The sequence below is a fragment of the Setaria italica genome, chromosome IX (assembly GCF_000263155.2).
Source record: "Setaria italica strain Yugu1 chromosome IX, Setaria_italica_v2.0, whole genome shotgun sequence".
In the NCBI taxonomy this organism is placed as follows: domain Eukaryota; kingdom Viridiplantae; phylum Streptophyta; class Magnoliopsida; order Poales; family Poaceae; genus Setaria; species Setaria italica.
In genome coordinates this window covers 4,450,554-4,472,761 of record NC_028458.1, presented here as the reverse complement: position 1 = coordinate 4,472,761, position 22,208 = coordinate 4,450,554, and the positions used below count along the sequence as shown (strand labels likewise).

General features: G+C 45.5%; 3 protein-coding genes and 1 long non-coding RNA gene across 4 annotated transcripts; all 4 read left to right on the top strand.

Moving 5' to 3' along the window:
• The first annotated feature begins 1,328 nt into the window (after positions 1 to 1,328).
• Positions 1,329 to 2,098, top strand: LOC101776762. Its single transcript, XR_002675949.1, has 2 exons — positions 1,329 to 1,764; positions 1,858 to 2,098. It is a non-coding gene; the product is annotated as an uncharacterized LOC101776762 (long non-coding RNA).
• A 2,454-nt stretch (positions 2,099 to 4,552) lies between these two features.
• LOC101770669 (organic cation/carnitine transporter 7) lies at positions 4,553 to 8,551 on the top strand. Its single transcript, XM_004981559.3, has 5 exons — positions 4,553 to 4,954; positions 5,292 to 5,529; positions 6,406 to 6,895; positions 7,446 to 7,648; positions 8,025 to 8,551. The coding sequence occupies exons 1-5, from the start codon at positions 4,677 to 4,679 to the stop codon at positions 8,232 to 8,234; spliced, it is 1,419 nt and encodes a 472-aa protein (XP_004981616.1). The 5' UTR covers positions 4,553 to 4,676; the 3' UTR covers positions 8,235 to 8,551.
• A 5,471-nt stretch (positions 8,552 to 14,022) lies between these two features.
• Positions 14,023 to 15,056, top strand: LOC101770264. The gene has a single exon (XM_004981558.3). It carries the CDS (start codon positions 14,384 to 14,386, stop codon positions 14,831 to 14,833), a length of 450 nt encoding a protein of 149 aa, XP_004981615.1. The 5' UTR covers positions 14,023 to 14,383; the 3' UTR covers positions 14,834 to 15,056.
• Positions 15,057 to 19,885: 4,829 nt separating this feature from the next.
• LOC101769862 (protein PHLOEM PROTEIN 2-LIKE A10) lies at positions 19,886 to 21,659 on the top strand. The gene has a single exon (XM_004981557.3). It carries the CDS (start codon positions 20,040 to 20,042, stop codon positions 21,153 to 21,155), a length of 1,116 nt encoding a protein of 371 aa, XP_004981614.1. The 5' UTR covers positions 19,886 to 20,039; the 3' UTR covers positions 21,156 to 21,659.
• Positions 21,660 to 22,208: the final 549 nt, after the last annotated feature.

Sequence of the window (22,208 nt, the reverse complement as noted above, 5' to 3'; positions counted from 1 at the left end):
TTAGGCTTAATAGGTTCGTCTCGCTGTTTAGCCTCCACTTATGTAATGGGCTTTGTAAATAGCCTACGTTTAATACTCCTAATTAGTATCTAAACATTGATGTGACACTTACTTAAAATAAGCAAAGGGAATCAAACGCCCCCGAGATTACAGTAGATGTATGAACGCACGCAACTCAAAGAATCATCCTCCTACCAACCAATGATGATTGGAGGGACGACCTTGTACGATCCCGCCTTCTGGAATTACAGAGCGGTCCACGCCAGGTCGGACCCTTCTGGCGTCACCCGTTGAATTGAGTCATGGACATGTGAGCAGCAGCAAGTCAGTGACTTCTTCCGGGCCGCGCAGATGAGCGATCATCCACTGGTCCAATCCAATGCGCATCATGTATTCATGTTTTGGACTCCAGAGAGATACAGACCGTGCCCACCTACGAGGATGGTAAAGAGCCCTCTAATTTAACCTAGCGATAAAGCTTAATAAGGATCGGATCATAATATTATATAATTTTGAAAAAAATTGATAATTAGATGGTGAAGGAGACATGAGAATTATGATACACAGGGATGGTAATGGATCATGACCCTCATGCTTTCTTCACGATCCAACTCAATTATATCTGCTGCTTTTAGTTCAAAATCATATAATATTATAATCCAGTTCTTATTAAACTAAATTATTAAATTTATAAGTTAAATTAGAGGCCATTCTACCGCACATCTCGATACGTTACCACGGCCGGCCGCGCCCGGCTCGATCGAGCAAGGCCACGTGAAAAAGGCTTCCGCTTCCACGTCGGGTCGGCGTGGCCGGATATACTCGAAGCGAAACGGGGGAGCATTGATTGGATTGGGGGCGTATGGATTTTGGACTCCATATGGATGTATGCTCGCAAATTATAGTCCTTACCATTGCAGCACGTTTACTATGAGGTTTACTTTGGTCTATTTGAAATACAAGGTGATTGTTGTACAGATATTTCTCAAATATATATAATATAAATTATTCTACCGTTCAGAGGATCACCGAATGTATTGCCTTGGTGCTTTCTCATATTTTACAATAGTGTGGATCCTTGAACTTGTGAGTAGCACAATTAGGTCCAAAATGTATGTAATCCAAATGATTTTGTGATTGGAGATGACATGGCACCTTGACTTAACCTGATCCATCATGTAACCACACGATCATCATCGATGGCTAATCAGCAGCTATCAGCAATGATGCAACAACCAATGGGGCACGCGTCGCCATCGTAGAAATTTTTTGTGTTGTAGATGTGGAAAGCGACATGTGTTGCTATATTCTCTGCGCACCTGAATACTATATTGTTGTATCCCGTTCTTTAGAGTTTGTAAATTTATGGCAAACTGCTCATATTTTTTATGAACGTTGCAACTTCCTTTCTGCCCCGTTCGCCACTCTCCTGTGCTCCCGGCGCTTCGTCCTCCGCTCCGCCTCGGCCCATGGCTAGCCAAGGCGAAGCGGTGACGCAGTACATGACGGACGACGCGCACCCTCCTGCCCGTGTCCCTGGGCACCGGCAGCGTAGCGGAGGCCATGGAAACCATGCTGCTGTCCTTCGTTGGCCCGTCGGTGAAGGCCGCGTGTGTGTGCGTGTGCGCGTGTGTGCGTGTGTGTGTGGGGGGGTGGTTTCCCCCCGCGGCGGAGGACCTCGTCACCAGCGTCGTCTATCGTCTTCGTCGGGACAGTCGTGGGGGCGTGCGTGGGAGGCCTCGGTTCAGACAGATACGGCAGAAGGTAAGTTCAGAATCTGAATTTTACGACCGCTACCGTATCTTGTTTTGTTTTCTCATTGATCATAACTGTTCGTTCCCTGTTTCGCAAGTGCAGGTTTGGTGTTCTGATCACTGCACTTGTCACTAGCATTTCTGGTTTCCTCTGCGCCTTCTCACCGAACTACCCAACCTTACTGGTTCTGCGCTTTGTCGTTGGCCTTGGGCTGGGTGCTAGCCATGTGCTCTCTGTCTGGTTCCTGGAGTTCGTTCCTGCTGAAAACAGAGGTTCATGAATGGCTGGCTTTGCTTGTTTTTGGAGCATTGGAACAATATTGGAGGCTCTACTTGCTTGGGTATTTTTGCCTTCTACCACTCCTACACCTTAAGTACTATCTGAGACATGTTTGTTCTAAGTTCATCATATCCAAGTTTGACTTCCTTGTGACGATTCTTTTCTTTGATCCTTTCCAAATTAAAAAGAATCATGTGATGCACATCCTTTTTGTTTCAGAAATATGCACAGCTTTTTGTAGCGTTCTATTAAAAACGACTGAGAAAATTGAGGTACAAGAAAGCTCTCTGGGTTAGATGAGCCCATCAAGGAGCTTAGGAACTATAAGAGAAAAGGGAGACCAGACAAAGAAAACAACAACTGATATCACAAGAGAACAATCTCAAGCTATAGAGTTAAAGACGTTATGATGATTTTATATACGAAAGGCCAAGCAAATTTGAAACGGAGACTCACATTTCAAAATATCAAAATTTTAAAGTGTAAAGGGCATAATAGCAATAATTCCGTATTTTTCTTTTTTTCCAGATAACATGTAAAGATTTTATATATTGGCTATCAAATTCATTACATGTGAATTGTATATGATTAATGCAGGCTGTCATGCCAATACTTGGATGGAGATGGTTACTTGCATTGACCTCCTCACCATATTTCATCCTGCTTATCTTCTCTTGCTTAATACCTGAATCACCAAGATACCTTTGCTCAAGAGGTAAAATAAATGAAGCTACACTCGTCTTGGAAAGAATAGCAGGAATAAATAACCAGGCTCTCCCTCCTGGCGTTCTAACCTTCCAACTCAAAAGAGAGATCTGACAACTTAGATGCTTCCGTTACAACACTTCTACTTATGCCGGAAGATGGTCTTGGAACTGATGAAAACATTAGCTCCAAATCCCACAGCACCAATAATGCATTTCAAGCTCTCTGGCCACGCGACCTGACTGTATCAACTCTTCTTCTTTGGCTAGTCAAATTTGCATGTTTCTTTGCCTATTATGGGATAATATTGCTAACTTCCAAAGTAAGCGATGGCAAGCGGATATGCACATCAGTAGGAACACATGTGGTGCAACCAAAGGACTCCAGTCTTTACATAAATGTGCTAGTGACCAGTTTTGCAGGTAACATTGTGCTGTGAAAAAATCGAATCTTTATTCTGAATGTTTTCTTCGGATTTTCAATCTCTGCGGCTCATGCACAGAATCTGAGTTAATGACATTATCACAAGCCTAGATGAGACACGCTGATTTTGCATGTTGTACATAAACAATCTTATTTTCATTTTCGTGGAAAGTGTTTATTGTTTAATTCTATGATCAGAAGTCAATACTAAAACGAGTAACGGGGAGAGAGAAAAATTGAAGGAGACATTTGGATATTGTGTCAACCCTTATCATTCCTACTTCTGTATTTGGAATTCTGAATCACTGTACATTGTACTTTTTCTGTTTCTATACCTTATTTTTAGGAGTATTTTAATCTTACAGCTTCTAATAACATTACTTGAAAAAAAATGGTTGTAGGACTCTTGACTGCATGTAATTTTTTTTCTTCCATTCAAAAGCTCTGTAATGCTATTCTCAAAAAGAAAATACTGAGGTATTTTGAGAGCTAAAGCCTTGCTTTACTTGATGACAGAGTTTCCTGCTAACCTTTTGGCGGCTCTATTGCTTTACAGAGTTGGTCGGAGAATGTCACTGGGAGGCATGATCTTATTGTACCACTTGCTGTACAGTTGGGAGAAGGTTTAGCAATCACCCTTCTGTTCTGTGCCCGCGCTTGCATAGAGGGGTGTTTCGTGGTTCTGCTAGTTTATTCCCCAGAGGTCATTTTCCAACCACCACCGAAACTGAAGTGGTACCCAATAATTGTAGAATAGCAAACCATTCATTCACCACTGCAAGAATAATTAATTTTAGGATATGTCGTTAAGCCCCTGGTGATATTCCTGTGAGCCCAGAGAAAAAAATGCTAGGAATATATGAATAATGAAGCAGATTTAAGAAAAAAAATCGTGTTATATGAGTACCATGCAATTTAGAACTAAAATTTTGAAAGATGAATGTATAGGGCAATAGACAACATGATTCTACAATACAATAGACAACCAGTCATTCCATTCAGTATCATCTTTTTACAGATCTACCCTACATCATGTCGCAACACAGGAGTGGGCATTGCCAATTGCATTGGCCAGGTTGGGAGCATAGTTGCTCCTCTTGTGACGGTTACATTGGTAGAGAATTGCCATCAGAAAGAAGCCGTGTTTGTGATTGACCTGCTGGTCTTTCTTGGTGGAGTGGCGTGCCGTGCACCCTCTTTCCTCTCGAGACAAAAGGGCTGAGAAATCCAGTAAAAATTTATACTCGGCCATGATGTGTATACTGGAAACAAGCATGAGCACACACGTGTTCAAAATTCACCCGAGGCCTCCACGCTAGATATTTTTAACTCATTGGGAGTCGTGTCTTAAAAGAATTGCCTCCCTACACGCCATTGGCTGCATTATTTTGGCGGGTTCCCGCTGCAAGTCACCAAAGCAGGCAGCGCGCTCGCCCGCTTGTCGGTCGTCGCCGTTCACTCTCGCGCGGCTCCTCCCTGCCCCCCGGCGGCGCTCCTCCCTTGCTCTCCCCGGCATGGCGGGAGATGCGAGCGGCGCCGAGACCTACACGACAGACGAGGCGCTGTCGCGGCTCGGCTTCGGCCGGTTCCAGGCGCTCCTGCTCGGGTTCCTGGGCACCGGCTGGGTCGCGGAGGCCATGGAGGTCATGCTGCTGTCCTTCGTGGGGCCGTCCATGAAGGAGGAGTGGGGTGTCTCCGGCGCGGCAGAGGGCCTCATCACCAGCGTCGTCTTCGCCGGGATGCTCCTCGGGGCGTGCGTCGGAGGCCTTGGCTCAGATAGATACGGCAGACGGTATGTTCTGACTTCTTTGCTTCAGTTCTTCAGACTTCAGTTCAGTAGTGCTGCAAAATTCTTTCGAAGTGATAGTGGTTCTAGAAATTGGGGGAAAAGGTATTGAAATTCATGCGATTATTTCATTTTAATCTTGTTTTTGTGATCCATGGACATGTGGGATGTGGCAGAAGAAACAACCAAACAGTTACCGGTCCAACCACTCTACCGTCTGTTGTCGTTGAAACAAAGAATGAACTTGTCTATTAAATAGTAGTGGATTCCTTTTTTATAAAAAGAAAAGATTCCTGGTGATAACACGCTCTCGTCTATTTTCTATGTTCTCTTTTCTTTGCAGGGCTGGTTTTCTATTCACTGCAATCGTCAGTGGTGTACCCGGTTTACTGTGCGCATTCTCACCAAACTATGCAACATTGCTGGCTTTGCGCTTCGTCGTTGGCCTTGGCCTGGGTGCCAGCCATGTGCTCCCTACTTGGTTCCTGGAATTCGTTCCGGCTGAAAGCAGAGGTTCCTGGATTGTTGTTTTTACCTGTTTCTGGACCCTTGGAACAATATTAGAGGCTCTACTTGCTTGGGTATTTTGCTTTCCTTCACTTCACTTCAGTTATTGTCAAATTATAAGCTTGCGATCAACTTGCTTATTCTAGTTTCATTGATGTGCAGCCTCCCAGCCATAGATGTCAAAAATGGTTTTCATGTATGTGCATCAGAATGTGTGGCAAGTGACATGCCTTAGTTACATACATAATATGCATATTCTAGAGCAATTCTTCATATACTGTTGCTAGGAAGAACAGTTCAACTTTATCAGTTTATATTTTGGAGCAGTTGTAATGTTCCAAAAGCATAACTACTCAAAATCCTAAATAATCTGAATTGCCAACATTTGAAGCATCACTAAATTAGCCCATTGATTGCCATTTTATCGTTCCAGAACTACTCTCATTGAGCAGGTTCATATTTTGCAGAGATCTGCACAGAACATACTAACATGTAGGAAAATTTATAATACGCTAATGTTTTCTTTACTACTACGAAGCTGGAATTTCTAGCCAGCATAAAAATGTTGAAGGAGAGCACTAGCAACTCGAACATAGGACATTATGACAGTAGGGAGTCATTTGAAAAATATGAACTGCATTTTTTGGAAAAAGAAATAAAGTGTGAATAACATTTGAGGAAAAATCCCAACATTTAGTTCCAGTCTACGGATTGACAGACATTAGCCCCATGATTCTTCTTCTTTTTTATTTCTTTCTTTGGCTGTGTATATCCTGGTAATGCAGATGCTGGGAATATGGTTCAAGGAATTTTTATCACCTCGATGTAAAAACCTTGGATTTAATAAAATTTCCCTTATCGAAAAAAATAGTTCTATCACAGCAATAGCTTCTGGTTCTTATCAGTGTCAGCATTAGTCATATGTCACATGTGCATAATATGTGCTGCAGGCTATCATGCCAATACTTGGATGGAGATGGTTACTTGCATTGTCCTCCACGCCATGTTTCATCCTGCTTATTTTCTCTAGTGTAATACCTGAATCACCAAGATACCTTTGCTCAAGAGGTAAAATAAATGAAGCTATGCTTGTCCTGGAGAGAATAGCAAGAATGAATAACAAGGCTCTCCCTCCTGGCACTGTAACCTCTGAACCAAAAAGGATTGACGATAACTACGATCCGTCTGTTACAACAGTTCTACTGATGACAGAAGACAGACTTGACGATGACACAAGCACCAAATCCAATAGCAAAAGTATATTTAAAGCTTTTTGGTCACGTGATCTGATCAGATCAACTCTTCTTCTTTGGCTGGTCTATTTTGCAAGTTATTTTGCCTATTATGGACTAGTATATCTAATCTCTGAACTAAGCAGTGGTAGGAGTCAACCAAAGGATTCCAGCCTTTACATAAATGTGCTGGTGACCAGTTTTGCAGGTAATGTTGTGCGCTGAACAAAATTTGATGAAAATGATGAATGTTGCCTTCGGATTTTCAGTTGCTGGTGCTAGTTCGAGTTAAGATACGATCACTATCGTGGAAGAATCTTCTGATTTGCATGTTGTACATATTATACCTCTTATTTTCTTGGCAAACCATCGTTGCTCTCATCGTAATTTAGATTTAGTGTTGTGGGAGCCTGATCAATAAATTCATATCCTTGAATCAAATAGCAGATAAAGCAAACAACTAAACTGTTGCACATTTAGTAACTACAAAACATGGTTCTAGACACATTTATTTCCTGTTTTTCTATCTTATTCTGAATAATGTTTGCAACTTGCCAAAGAAAATAAAAAGGATGCGCAATTATTAATTTTATTTAAAATTGTGTTTTATGCAATGCATTATGGACAGGGGGCTGTAGGGCCCTGGAACACGTAAAAAATAAAAATTGTTGTTCTGTTAAAAAGCATTGAAATGCTACTTTTCAAGAAGAGTCCATTGGAGTACTTTAATAGCTAAAGCCTTGCTTTATTTATGGCAGAGTTTCCTGGTCTTCTTTTGGCGGCTCTACTGGTGGACAGGATTGGTCGGAAAGTGACAATGGGAGGCATGATTTTGTTGTGCTGTGCCTTTCTTGCACCTCTTGCCACACAGTTGAGAGAAGATTTATCAATCATCCTTCTCTTCTGTGCTCGCAGTTGTGTTATGGGATGTTTTGCTGTTCTACATGTTTATTCCCCTGAGGTCATTGCCAAACACCACTAACTGCTGTATATTCATATTTTCATATTAGTCTCCATTTGATATGTTCCCCAGAATACATGATATAGTATTGGTACCCACTTACCTTAACTGCAAAACAAATTTTAATATATCTAGTCAGGCCAATGGTGATATGTATTTTGATGCATAATTTTAGATGAGCTCCCATAACCACTAGTGTTATGAGGGACTTTGTCAGAAGTTACATGAATAATTAAGCAGATTTAAGCTAAAAATCGTGTAAGATGAGCATCAGACAATTTAAATCAGTATTATCAGAAAATGCATATATTGTGAAACAATGTAACTATAGAATACGATAGGTTATCTCATCCCATTTTGTGTCAAACTTGTGCAGATCTACCCTACATCTTGTCGCAACACTGGAGTTGGGTTCGCTAGTATCATTGGCCGAATTGGAAGCATTGTTGCTCCTCTCACGACAACTGCATTGCTAGAGAACCACCATCAGAAAGAAGTTGTGCTTGTGATGGATCTGGCACTCTTTCTTGCCGGAGTGGCCTGTACCCTCTTTCCTCTTGAGACCAAGGGCCGTGAAATTCATTGATATTTCAGGCTTAAAGTAATGTATATATCATCCCATCGGCAGCATTGTTACATTTCTTACACTATCAACTTTGTCAGGCTTGGCTTCAAAAAAACTTTGTCAGGATTGTATAGCCCCTGCTCTGGAGACGGACCTGCTGCCTGCATATGTAATTGTGAATGAAAATAGCCAAATCAAAGTTCCAGATTCGTGTTGGAATATGAAGCTGTACTTCCATATGTAGGCTAGTTATATCTGAACAGATTGCTGTAGCTGTATAAAATTTTGTACAGTTTATAGTAATTCTATTTTATAATCGTCAGAATTTATGTTTTCTATGGCAAACCTAACTAACAAACTCTTCCATTCCTGGCAACCAAACTGCCAAAAGGCTAGATAGGCCCTTACACTAAATATTACTACCGTTGTATCGGAATATTATCGTTGTTGACTTTTCCATGCAATGTTTGACCATTTGTCTTATTCAAAAATTTATTCCAAATATACGAAAAGATAAGTCATGCTTAAAAGAACTTTGATGATAAAATAAATCACAAACGAAATAAATGAATGGTCAAACGTCGTGATCAAAAGTCAACAATGGCAATTATTTTGATACGGAGGGAGTACTTTGCCTGGAGGTTTGTGCAATAGTATTGTAAGAGGGGACTATCTATTTATCTGTTGTCACTTTTCAAATCATTGGATTAATCCAATAGTTTGGAATCATCCCTCTAAGATTAAAAAAAAGTGAAATAAAATTGGAAATCTTTATTTGTCTGCTTGAAATATTTTATTTCACTGTATGAATATTTTCTTAATCCTGAATATTGCGAATTTGATATATTGTTGCTAGAAAAATCTTCACCCATGATTTTTAAAGAATATTATTTCTCTACTTGGAACGTTTTGTTTACTGTCAGAACATTTTTTTTCCTTAAGCTAGAATATTGCAAATACAATAGATTTGACAAGAAATATTTCTACAGATAAATATCATTTCTCACATATGAATCTAATAACGCTCACACCTGCTAAATGGGGCTAGACCGCGCAAATGAAAGTCAAATATTCACACTAAATGGGACGACAGATTGGAAAAGCGAGGAAGTGCATTCATAACATTATTTGGCGAATTGGGGTGCAGACGTTGCTTCATATGGCACGACACAAGGATACAACATTTTAGACTTGCAAGGAAACAACCACGTATCTTCAGGAAAGATGGAGTCCAAGTCGACAACAACTCGGGCTAAATGCGGTGCCGTTGCTGATCTGGGCACGGACAATCGGCGTAGAGATCAGGTCACATCGATGCACCGCAAAACCTTGTCTATTGCAAGCGCCGCCGCAAGCATCAAATCGCCAAATCGTTCCTCCCTCCCCTGTGCATTTCGAAGTCGGCACCATCGCATCCAATGGTTAAGCACTCAAGATCCCCGTTCGACGAGGCTGCCCTCTCTCGTCGAGCCAAGGCCAGACCGGCGTGCGTCGCCGCCAAGCCGACAGAACCATCCGCTCTAGCAACTACGTCATCCTGGGCTGTGAAGCGCGCACGCGGGGCACGGCGCCGTCGTCACGTTCCGAGACGCTGCTGGGCGGACCTGTCTTACGGACTGGCGGCGGTCATCGCCGAGTACGCGCTCGCGACCGACGTGTCGGACTACATGAGCTCCCGGGCGGTGTGCCGTGAGTGGCGGCGGGGCGCCGTGGACGCCCCTCGACCGCCGCTTCCTCCCGCGCCAGTGGATCATGCTCCAAGAGGCCACGCCGCCGGGCCCCGGCCGCCACCGGCGTCGCTTCCTCAACGTCTCCACCGGCCAGTGCGTCCAGACAGAGCTCCCGGAGCTCGACGGTCACCTCCTGGCCGGCACCACCACGGAGGGCCTCCTCGCCCTGGTCGACGAGTCCACCCACGTGGTCCGCCTGCTGAACCCGATCACGAGGCAGCTCGCCGAGCTCCCCTCGCTAGACACGCCGATGACCGCGGAGATCGCCAGATCAGTCTCCAAGAATTGTGGTTTCGACTACCAGTACACGGTCTCAGGCATCGGTCTCGTGGGCGACGACTCCATGGTGGCGCTCTGTCTCCGCAGCCTGCTACTCGTCGCCAAGCCCGGGGACGACTGCTGGAAGGTCTACAACCGCGCGCATTTCCACTCAGCCATGTCATTCGCGGGTCGCTTCTACTGTGTAACCGGCGGGGCCGTCATGGCGCTGGGGGTTACGGCCGTAGCTAACGAGCCGCCACGGCTGGAGGCGGTCGCCGATGTAACATTTAGGGTATGTGGGATGTACATGGACACGGTGCACCTCTTGGAGAGCGACGGGCCGGAAGCTGCTGCATGCTGCTCCGCAGCTGGAGAGCGTGGTCCAAGGACGAGAACGACGACTGGCCTGGATGAGGAAGTACCAGGTCTACCGGGTAGATCACGACGCGCACAAGATTGTGCCCGTCCGTGGCCTCGGCGGTCGCGCCGTGTTCGTCGGCAAGGTACGAGCACTGCCCTTTTCCACCGGCGTGTTCCCGTCGATACGCTCGAACACCGTCTACGGGCGCTACAAGGGAGTTGTCGCGTACAATCTCCATGACAGAAAGATAACTGAGCGTTGGAACAGAAGGGATGATGGAGTGGGCTGGACGCGACCGTGTGGTATTGGTCAGGATCTCTACTGGTATGTCTCTAGCACAAACGGCAAGAAGGTCGAAGAAATCTAAACGGGACAGACCTCATGTGGAGTAACCTGAGCTACGTTTTCAAGACAGATGATTCCAGGGGGGGATAGCAAGATGTTATGGATCGCTGCTTCGCTTACTGAAGTTACAGATTTCACCGCTGGACGATCGACTTCTAGTACCGGTCGGGGAACCGGTATCACTATAGTTCGGTAAATGCAAAGCATTTTAGTACCGGGCAGCTCAACCGATACATGCGATAGTTAGATATGCTTTTCTTTTGAAGTAAGCCATGGAGAGCTCTTTAGTACCGAGTCGGGCACTATAGGTACCTTTTAGTGCCGGTCACTAAAGGTACCTTTTAGTGCTAGGTGATCGAAAATTTGCACTTGGTACTAATTCCACGCGTTCTGAAGGCTGCTTGTTTCAGTGTATAGATTCTAAGGAGGTTTTCATAATCTGAGCACTACCAGGATTTGGCAAATTCCTGTCGGTTCTTGTCTTTCCAGACGGTTTCCACGAAACTTGTCAGTTTTAGGCCGTCAGGAATCCGCCCGCTCTCTAGTACCGGAGTAGAAACAAGGCCTTGTTTAGTTGGGGAATTTGGGAGGTGCCAAATTACTGTTACAGCACTGTAGCACACTGTAGCGTTTCGTTTGTATTTGTGAATTATTATCCAAATATTAACTAATTAGGCTCAAAAGATTCGTCTCGCAAAGTACAACAAAACTGTGCAATTAGTTTTTAATTTCATCTACATTTAGTACTCCATGCATGTACCGCAAGTTTGATGTGATGGGGAATCTTCTTTTTGCATAGTGTCAAAGTTGGGAGTTGGGAGTAACTAAACATGGCCCAAACTGGGTACATGCAGCTCCCCTGGCCTCTCTATTGGCCCCCTGTTTTGTCTCTGCTTGCTCCAGCGGTTTTGGAAGCCGGGAGACGGCGACCTCGCGCTTTGGAAACTGGGAGATATTGGAGTAGTCGTAGCTAGTGATAGCCTGAATGCTTGATAGGGCGCGTCGCGTGCACGAGAGACCTCCCCGCCCACGGGCTCCGGCACCACCTGAGCTGAGCGCGACGTCGCACCGAAGGGCTACAGAGAATCGCGCACGCGCTCCGGCTTCCCGTGCGCGTGGACACACGAGTAGTAGTACATCTTGCTACGGTCATAGTACGTATCTATGAATCTAGAAAAATCAAAACGACCTATAATTTAGAACGTAGGAAGTAGCTTCTTTGTTGCATTTTAGCAATAGGATCGTACTCATTACATAAACTCATGATTCTCTCACATGTGGAGTAGGCACTCGGTCGGTATAGATGAGTGAGGATTGAGAACTGGGGTGGGTGGTGATCCCGACTTCGGGTGGGTGATGATTTTCCGAGGAAAAAATGTTTTCACTTCAAGTTGGAAACAAAAGCTACGCCGCGCCACATCCAATGAAACAAATGACGTTGAGCTCCATCATCAGCATACTCCCTTCATTCCAAATTTCAAGCGTTTTAATTTTTATAAATATATAATTTTTGTTATGTATCTAAATATATTGTATATTAAATAGAAAAACTCAAACATCTTATAATTTTGATAGCGTGCATTTAGGTGGATAGCTAAAATTAAAACAAATTATAATTTAGTATATAGAGAATAGGTTATATTTTATAACCCAAAGGTTACGAATACGATGGCCACAAGGCGAGTACCACATGTCCAATAACCCAATGCCCCGCGCTACTCAGTTTGTTCTTAAGCTTACTCGTACCATACGACAATTTTAGCCACTAAGATATTATTGCTTATAATAATATGCATTTTTCTTATTTATGTTATAAATTCCCCAATCAATCGGTTAGTTGGATGTTGCAGAAGAAAAAGGCATCGATACTGACATCCGGGCCCAAACGTAAAAGAACAGAGGTGGGGTGTGTGTGTTGTGACTTGTGAGGTTTGGGCGGGAGGAGGGGGGCCATTGGTCCTATTAGCCATAGCTAGCCTTAATGGAGAGAATGTGGACGGAGGAAAGAGGCAAAAGAGCAACCTAAGCTAAATTTTACTTCCTCAAAATTCTTTAGCAGCTAGCCCACCTGATTGTCAAATAAGGAGTGCAAATGTGGGCTCTCCTCCAAATAGAATAGAGGTGGTGAGCTGTACCGCTATTCCAAGGAATGTCGGGGATAAGCATGGGTATGGTCACTGCGCATTACGACATTGAGGACATACAATATAGCCACGCCCGATACGAAACGTACATGCATGAAATTTGCTTTACTTTGTAATTTAGAAATGTGTATTGGTTATTTGTGTTTTATTGTAATAGCACCTGCGTCCCATAAATATAGCTACGTTTATGTTTATCCTAAGTCAAACATTTTGAACTTTGAATATGAATATCAAAAAAGTCATGAAAAATGATAACACAAAAATGATGCTCATATTTAACACGGAACCATCATAAAATGTAACCTTTTCTATTCAAAATAATTTATTTTTAGAGATGTTGTTGGTCAAAATTAATAATGCTTGACTAAGGGTAAAGTTAAACATTGCTTATATTCTGGGACAGATGAAGTAATATTTTATTTTGTGTATGTCTCATTTCATACTTTAACTTCTATATTGAATATTTTTTAGTGGAAAGCCCTTATTTTAAATTTTATTATATTATGACACTTTCGGTATATTGACAACATTTGTGCTTCCGTAATATATTTTCAGTCCTATGAAAATTTAGAGTGCACACCTAATGCAAAAATTCTAGATCCCACGCTTTCATTCCCCCAACTGCATCTACACGAGCACGTGCGCATCAGCTCTTGAATTCCCAGGTCACGTATGTGGAAATATAGGTATCTCAAGCCACGTATACAAGTCAAAAACATGAAACGAAAAAAAATCGAGTTTCAAATTCAGAGTCAGCAAGATAGAGTACACTCCACTTCACGTGCCACGTCACACTCTGGTTTTGACCCTCACTCTTCATCTAGAAGGCGAGCCAGAGAAGGGGGGGGGGGGGGGGGGGGGGGGGGTGCAAAACCGCGCGAGCCGCCGTAGCGCCAAGTCTGTCTTGCCGGTGCCTGGGGATCCCACGACGCCGATGGGCGGTGGTGGTGGGCGCGCGCACCCAGCTGAGAGCTGAGACAGCCCACAGCTTTGCCAAGCGAGACCCGCAGTTTTCCCTGCCCCAGCGGCGCGCGCGCCGGTGGCCCTCACGTCGTCTCCTCCCAGTTCCCGGTCCTCACCACCTAACCGCGCGCGGGTCCCCGATCCCCACCACCAAAGATATATAGGATGGCGGGTGCGCTCACCAGAATCGCTAAAAACTCGAAACCACTCCATCATTTGTTTTCTGCACAAAAGCTCCGCACCTAATAATTCTCCCAAGCAACATCTGCCATCATAGCTCGCACGGCACTCCGGCTGTGCTTGGTGTCCAGTCTACAGTGTCCTCCGGCAGCGGCAGGCGTCTGGTGTGGTGGTGGCCTGGTGGGGATGAGCCGAGGGGGCAGGCTGCGGTGGCTGTGGCGGGCGCCGGCGCGGGCGCTGGGGCGGGCGCGGGACCTGTACGTGCGTGGCCTGACGGGGTGCGCGCGCTACATCCCCTCCGACGCCGCGTTCGGGTACCCGGTGTTCGTGCCGGCCGCGGCGCCGCTGTCCAGGAGCCGCAGCGCCGGCGGCTCCGAGGCGGGCGACGAGGACCTCCAGGAGCTGGTGCGCGCCGCGTCGCAGAGGCGCGTGGAGCAGCGCCGCGCCGAGCTGCGGGCCGTGGCGCGGAGCCAGAGCATGGCCGCCGCGCTCTCCATGGCGCGGATCGACGAGGACGCGCCCTGCGACTTCGGCGGCGGCGACGGCGGCGGTCCCGGCAGCGCGTTGTACGCGAGGAGCCAGAGCTGCGCCGGGAGGAGGGCCCGCGGGCACCGTAAGGTGGTGGCCTTGGTCTGATGTGACCGTGGCCGAGCTGCTGGGTGGCTGCTGCCCAGCCGCCGTCAGTGCACAGCGCGCGCGGTCGTGTCATGCACTGTCTTTGGTGCCAAGTGTGATCATGTCAATACTCAGAATTTGGATATTTTCCCTGTTTTCTTTCCCAGCCTGTCGAGTGTGCAAGCGTCTCGCTTCGTTTCGGCGTTGGATTGCTCCGGAACCTCATGCACTAGCAGCATTTTCACTTGTTCGCTTTTAGGCTTTTTGGAATCATTTGCCGCGGTCGCTTTCTACCCAAAAAAACAATTCCCTCATACTCCTCACCTCACAAAGGATCCACCTGACAAGTCGGGAGAGGTTGGAAAGTGTTGGAAAGAGGAGGAAACATCACTTTTTAGAAAATGACTCTGCCATTTCCCCCTCTCTTTTTTCACCGCTGAACCATCTACCCGCCTGCCGTACCCACAGCAGAAATCCATCTCCCGACGAGGCATCAGGTTTGTGTTCCCTTCTTTGGAGTTTCCAAAAGAATGCCTCAATTTGAAAAAGGAATGCATGATTACCTCCTCGTACACTTGCCAAGCTTGCATAGGACTGATTGCCACCGAGATCACGCGCAAGTTTGCACTTGCAAAAAGCTGCCTGCACCCGAGATCACATTAGCCGGCAATTAGCACCTGACGCGTGATTGCTTCTTCCAATTTTCCAACGTCGCCCGAGGGGTCGACGCCGGTCGAGGTGCCGCAGGCTGTCGTAACCACGCCGCTCGAGGGTGTGTCGTCGCCATCTCCCATCGAGGAGCCGCAGGCCTTCGTCATCACATCAGGCAACGCCGCCGCTCGATGGGATCGTCGCCGCCGAGGATTCGCTGTAGTCTGTCACCGCGCTGCTCGAGGAGGTCATCGTCGTCGATGTTGTGACGATTATTCCTCGGCAGTGCCACTGCCACCCCCATGAGTTCACGATCGCGTTCCACCCGCGCACCCATACAGTGGCTGCGCAGCAACTCCCACTGGCTCGATCTAGATTGTGCGACGGCACAAGGTTTTCGACGACACGAGCGCCGCCTTTATAGAGATCACCATCGAGGCCGCCAGTTTTGAGCCGCACCAGCGTCATCCCCGTCAGCGCGTTGCAAATGCGGCATCGCCGTCGCCACGACTTGCTACGGTGGCTGCGCAGCAAGGTTTCCACGACACAAGTGCTGCCTCGATCGATCACCACCCAGCCTTGGCCAGGAGTTCCACCACAACACAAAATCCGCGCATCATCGATTACGGTGGTTATCCGGTTGTACTTTTGTGCTGCCTTTACCATGCTATTTTAGCATAGGTTCCAACTGCGTTGCATTTCAGTTGGTTCTGAGTGATGCGTTGCGCATTCTTCCCTATAATTTGGTATTAACTACCAACCCTGCTCGTGCTGAACATGGACGTCATACATGACAAATTTGGTTCCAACTGCAGATTTATTGCATTGTATTTTTTTAATAATAGCATCCAATCTTAACTCCTGATAGATTGTCTCCCTTGGTGATTGATTTCTCTTTTGGTGTACAGTTTTCTGTAAATAATCTGCGTGGCCTTTTTATTTTCGATCATGTAAGAAACCTCCCAGGGTTGTAATCTCCTGCTTTATCAACAGAAATGGTGAACAGTCTGTGTCTTTCGTTGAAAAAAAAAGAGTCCAGTCGTGGACGTAAAGAGACTGGGAGAAGAGTTTGGGTTGACACATTTACTATTTTAGATCATCATGGAATTGGACATCTTGATCTTGCAGAAAGTAGCAGTTAAAAGGATGAGAAACGTGCAAAAGCAAGGGAGAATTACCGTAGTAGGAAGGCCTAAGGTAAAACGACCAACACGTTACATGTCCCATCATACGGCACGTATGACATGTTATTGGCTCATGTAAAAGTGTTCGTAATTTATTTAACAGCAAACTTAAGGGGTGTTTGGATACGAGGTACTAAACTTTAGCAGAGTCACATCAGATGTTCGGATGCAAATTAGGAAGACTAAACACAAGATAATTACAAAACTAATTGCACAGATGGAGTCTAATTCGCGAGACAAATCTATTAAGACTAATTAATCCATCATTAGCAAATAGTTAGTGTAGCACCACATTGTCAAATCATGGACTAATTAGGCTTAATAGATTCGTCTTGTGAATTAAACTCCATCTGTGCAATTAGTTTTGTAATTAGACTATATTTAATATTCCTAATTAGTATCCAAATATCCGATGTGACAGGTGCTAAAGTAAAGTTTAGCAGGATGTATCCAAACACCCCTTATAGTTCACAATCATGTGCAGGTGTTGATGCTTGCTATTGACACAGTTTTACCCCTATTTCTTCAATAGTGATATAAATTTAATACCTAAACTATTGATTACATCTAATAAACCGGTCATTTTTACATGTACAACATATTTTGGAGGATGTTCTGTTTTTTCAAGGAATTGGACCTAAAAGTATTTTTTTTTGATAAAACAATGAACGAGTATCGAACCAGACGAAGACGGAGGTCAACAGGCCTAGGAAGGGCTAGGCCGATCGGCCTAGAGGAGCCTAGGCCGATAGGCCTAAGATCTTCTGGAGCCTTCTGATACCCATCTTTGACAAGCAATCCTTCGAGATGACTTAGCCCTTGGGCTAAGTTTGTAAAGATATGTCAAGGATCACTTCGGGATCGAAGAGGAATCAAAGAAGATTGTCACACCCGGTTTTAAAGGCAAAACCAGATGAATAAATTACATGTGCTCCGGGATCAAGTTTCACACATGCAACGACTTCAGTAAACACCATAGACAGTGCCAAAACGTAAAGAGAGTATTAAATTTATTACATGACCGAAAGTTTTTAATTTGAATAGCAAAACGAGTCTTTATTCTAGCAGCGGAACTCCAACAATGATGACGACTCCAAAGGCAGTTGACTGATGGCACACATGCGCCTAGAACTCTTCTAAGTCTTCAGGAAGCTCTTCAAAGTTGACTTGGTCTGAGCAGCGATTTTATCAAGGATGAATACACTTATGGTTGGTACTCAATAAGCGTGGGGAATATGTAGTGTAGGCTATGCAAGGATAGGCTATGGTTTAATAGCATTTCAACATTTAATTGGTTGGTCAAATTTTATTAGCATTTACTAAGTATAAGTTTATACCAACCACATTAAGTATGAATATAAATAAAGATAATCGCAATAAATAACAACAATTTCATTCGACTTCTGATAGATTAATCATACGAGGGTCTAGACCGCTCTTGAGCGTAAGCACGACTATTATAAAAGTTTTATACTCTGCAGAGGTTGTACACTTCACCACAAATCGCGTAAAAGTTGAAAAGAACTTTACACCCAACCATGCTGTGCTGGCCAAGCACTTATCACACTACCGAGGTGTGACTTCATAGGGACGCTACGAGGTCATTACAAAGATTCCCTAGTAAGTAATAACCTACTAAAGTTTCAGGTCGAAGCAGAGCATAAACCTCTCTCAAGACTGCAAAGCTACCATAGAGCAGATGCTGAGTTCTGACCTAATCTTTGAATGAACGTTCAGGTGGGCGTGCTCCGGCCCTCGTTGCTCCTTTTAAAAAAAATGTTGACTCTCCCCAACATGGAGATTAGAATATCATCAGTAAGGATGCTGAGTTGATCTTCATCATCGTTCTGACTGTGTCCGTTACTGTGCTCCATGATGAGTAATCCCGCAGGCCAAAAGCACACACAAAGGTATAATGTAATTATAAAGAACCCTAATAAGTTCGAGATTATATTTGTAAACGACCGAGGCCCTCGGAAGTAACTCCCGAATATTGGACGGTACTCGATGATCGAGTTTATTTATGAAGGTGCGATTTCCCCCCTCCTAAACAGTGTAAAAATCATCTAGTTCGATTCGAAAATTATTCCGAAATCGAGTCATACACTACAAGGTTCCAAATATTCCGTGGCAAATATGATAGAGCTCTCTTCCTTCTCTACGCCCCCTTCAGAAGACAGCAATACCTGGTGGGTACTCGCCGTCGGTGAAGGGTGGCGTGCTGGCGTCGCTCGACCAGCTCCCAGGAAAGGAGGCCACGAGAGACGGCCCGTTCGCTTCAGCTTATTCAGTCGGCTTATCAAGCACCAAACAGTATTTTTCTCTCACAACAAATCAGCTGTTTCAGCTTTTCAGCTGGCTTATAAGCTGAAGCGAACAGAAAGACTCCGAGGGAGGCGATGGTGTTCTGTTCGTATTTGGGCACTGGCTCCTGGATGGACTCTGGGGAATAGGGATCATGGGCTTCTCACGTACAAGCCTTCAGCCTATTTACTGAAGTTGGGCTGGCCATTTCAGTTGCAAAATGTAGAAGCCCTCCACTGCACGGAAAACTGTTCCACGTGATATGCAATTTGAGTGATGCACGGACTGCGTGCAAAATTAAGGTGAAAATGACGGCGGCATGGAAAACGTTTCGTACAATTTGCAATTTAAATGGTGCATGTAACAGTTAACCACTGTTCTAATTTTCCTTTTGCCTGAGAGCCGGCTACCCCGAGCTTTGCTTTGCAAATTATATTAACCCGCAAAATAAATAGACGGGCTATCAGATAAAAAACAGAAATGACATTAGCAAAATGTGGAAGTAAACATAAAATAAGTGAATATCCTATACTAAGTACGCTATTAGTACATGATTTCGCGATAACCTTCAAACTTAACTTGTGTGGCGAATACCCCTCCATTAACCTTCAAACTTAACATGATTTTTAAGTTCTATACATGATACATTTAACTTTTAAGACAAACAGAACACCTGCTAAATCTACAATGGTTTCTCTCTAGAGCATCAGCCTATCTTTCACCACTTCAAGTTCAAACCTGTATCTGCCGCGAAATTTCATCTCAAAGTCCTTGACATTTGAATCCACCGCACTCGTCATATTTAATTTGAGCCCACCTTGAAAACCCGGATAAAAGACGTGCGCTAAATTACGTGACGCGCACGAACTTATCCGAACCACCGAACCGGCTCGGCTTCTCACACAACAGTTCCTGGATTCCACACGGTGCCTGAATCACATTCCCAGTTGACCCCATCGCCATTATCTGCGGTGCGGCCGCGCACCCCAAGAGAAAACTAACCCGCCACGCTACGCCCACCGCGCCACCGTCCCACGCGGCGTCCCCCACCAACCCCTATCCTCCGGCGACCGGGGCGGCCGCCGCGGATGGACCGCCTCGTCGCCTTCTCCCGGCGCCGCCGCCGCTGGATCCTCATCGCGGCGGCGGGCGCGGCGGCGGCCGTCGGCGCGTACAAGATCTACCACCACCCGGCCGTCGCGGCGCGGCGGCGCCGCCTCGTGCGCCTCGCCGCGGCGGTCGCTGCCTTCGCCGACGCCGCCGCCTCGTCCGCGGACGCCGCGGCGCTGGTGGCCTCCGACCTCGCCGACTTCGTTCGGTCCGACGCGGATGAGGTCCCCCGCAGCGTCAGGCAGCTGGCCAAGCTCGCCGCCTCCCCCGAGGTCTCCGCCACCGTCTCCTCCCTGTCGGAGGCGGTGGCCTCCGGGGTACTTCGCGGCGCGGGATCCTCTGGCGCCGCCCCCGGGTCCGCCGGCGCCGTGGCCCTCTCCGATCGCCTCGTGGACAAGCTCTTCTCCGAATCCGGTGAGCGGCTTGCGTCCGCGGTCGCCGGGAGCTTCGCCCGCCATCTCGTGCTCGCCTTCTACTCCGCCCCGTCTGCTCCGGGGGAGTCGTCCTCCCCGACGATGTGGGTCAACGTGGTCGCCACTGGAAAGTGCCGGAAAGCAATTAGCAATTGGGTTGAGGTCTTCGTGGGTACAGCTGTGAGGGAGTTCATTGACAAGACCATCCATATCAACACCTACGAGCAGCTCTTCGAAGGGCTCACCAATCCGAAACATGATGCCAAGGTCAAGGAATTGCTTGTTTCGGTGTGCAATGGGGCAGTGGAGACTCTGGTGAAGACCACTCACCATGTCCTGTACAAGACCGATGATAAATTGGATGGCAGTGGCAATGGAAATGGAAATGCTGAAGGTGGGGAAGGATGGGTGGAGACAGTGTCGAGCACGTTGGCAGTTCCTAGCAACAGGAAGTTTGTTCTTGATGTTACTGGGAGAGTGACATTTGAGACAGTAAGGTCATTTCTGGAGTTTGTTCTTTGGAAGCTACAAGACGGGGCTAGGAAGGGTGGAGACACTGTGGTTGATAATGGGCTGCGTGTCGTGAGGTATATGAGCGATAAGTCGATGGTTATTGCTACAATCTGCATTACATTGTGCTTGCATGTGTTGAATGGGACTAGGCTCTTGGTAACCGCTTGAGGGTGTGTTATGATAGCTTGGGGGTTGTTCAACTTGCATGATCTAGCACATTGCTTGTATAAAACTATAGGTAATCATATTGAAACTGTAAACACAAATACGAAGAAGAGTGGAAGAAGATGAATTGTGCTGCAAGGTTCTGGTGTACTACCTACCTGCTGGCAACCGAATTAATGGTTTGAGATTGGTTTAGCACAGGGATATTGAGAGAATGGTTGTTCTGTTGTACTACCTGTTGGCAACTGAATTAACAGGATTATTTGGCATTTAGATGTGTGGTATGCTTTGAAAATTCTTTTATCAGTGTAACATCACTGGTGTATCACGGGGATTTCCAGCGTCTCCAGATCAATTGGCATTTGGATGTGCCATATGCTTTAAGATTTTCTTAGTCAGTGTAACATCACTGGTGTCATGGGGATTTCCAGTCGCTCCACTAAATTGTGTGCTTTTGTACCTCTTGTCATCTATGTGTATAGCTGAGCTTGCCTTCTCACAACATTATCGAACTGTGCAAAATCTAAATTTTGGTTCCTATGATTTAATTACTTTACTCACCAGCATATATTTATTCTGTTGGTTGATGAAATGGTACCTTATTCATCTTAATCTTGATTTTTGAGGCATTCGCAAATCCTAGTCATACCATTTTGTTGATCTTGATACTGTTTTATGCAACACTTACATATGCTGGTCACCTAAGTCATCATATATTCCAATATAGAATCTGGTGACTTGATTGCGTATTGTGTGTTCAGTTGTTACACATGTGTATACAGAGGCTAAGGTTAATTTATTGGAGCCAGTTCAACACTTTTAGAGTCTCTCCCTTTATTTTGCTAAAGTAAACATATGTTACTATTTTCTATACTTATTGATATGGATTTTCACCACCTTGTTTTAGATCAAGATTGCAACTGTTTAGAGTTTCATTCTTTCTCATGGCATTTCCCTTTGGATATGACCTGAAGGTGATGAAAGGAAATAAAAATGTACTTTGCATAAATCAGCAGTGTGGCCATTTTGTACATCTTACCCGAGGAATCCCTTGTT

Excerpts from the sequence above, each read along its gene's own strand:
- LOC101770669 (XM_004981559.3), top strand. The coding sequence starts at position 4,677 with ATGGCGGGAGATGCGAGCGGCGCCGAGACCTACACGACAGACGAGGCG. Across the intron at positions 4,955-5,291 it reads TCAGATAGATACGGCAGACG|GGCTGGTTTTCTATTCACTG; the intron begins GTATGTTCTGAC and ends TTTTCTTTGCAG. Across the intron at positions 7,649-8,024 it reads TACATGTTTATTCCCCTGAG|ATCTACCCTACATCTTGTCG; the intron begins GTCATTGCCAAA and ends AAACTTGTGCAG.
- LOC101770264 (XM_004981558.3), top strand. The coding sequence starts at position 14,384 with ATGAGCCGAGGGGGCAGGCTGCGGTGGCTGTGGCGGGCGCCGGCGCGG.
- LOC101769862 (XM_004981557.3), top strand. The coding sequence starts at position 20,040 with ATGGACCGCCTCGTCGCCTTCTCCCGGCGCCGCCGCCGCTGGATCCTC.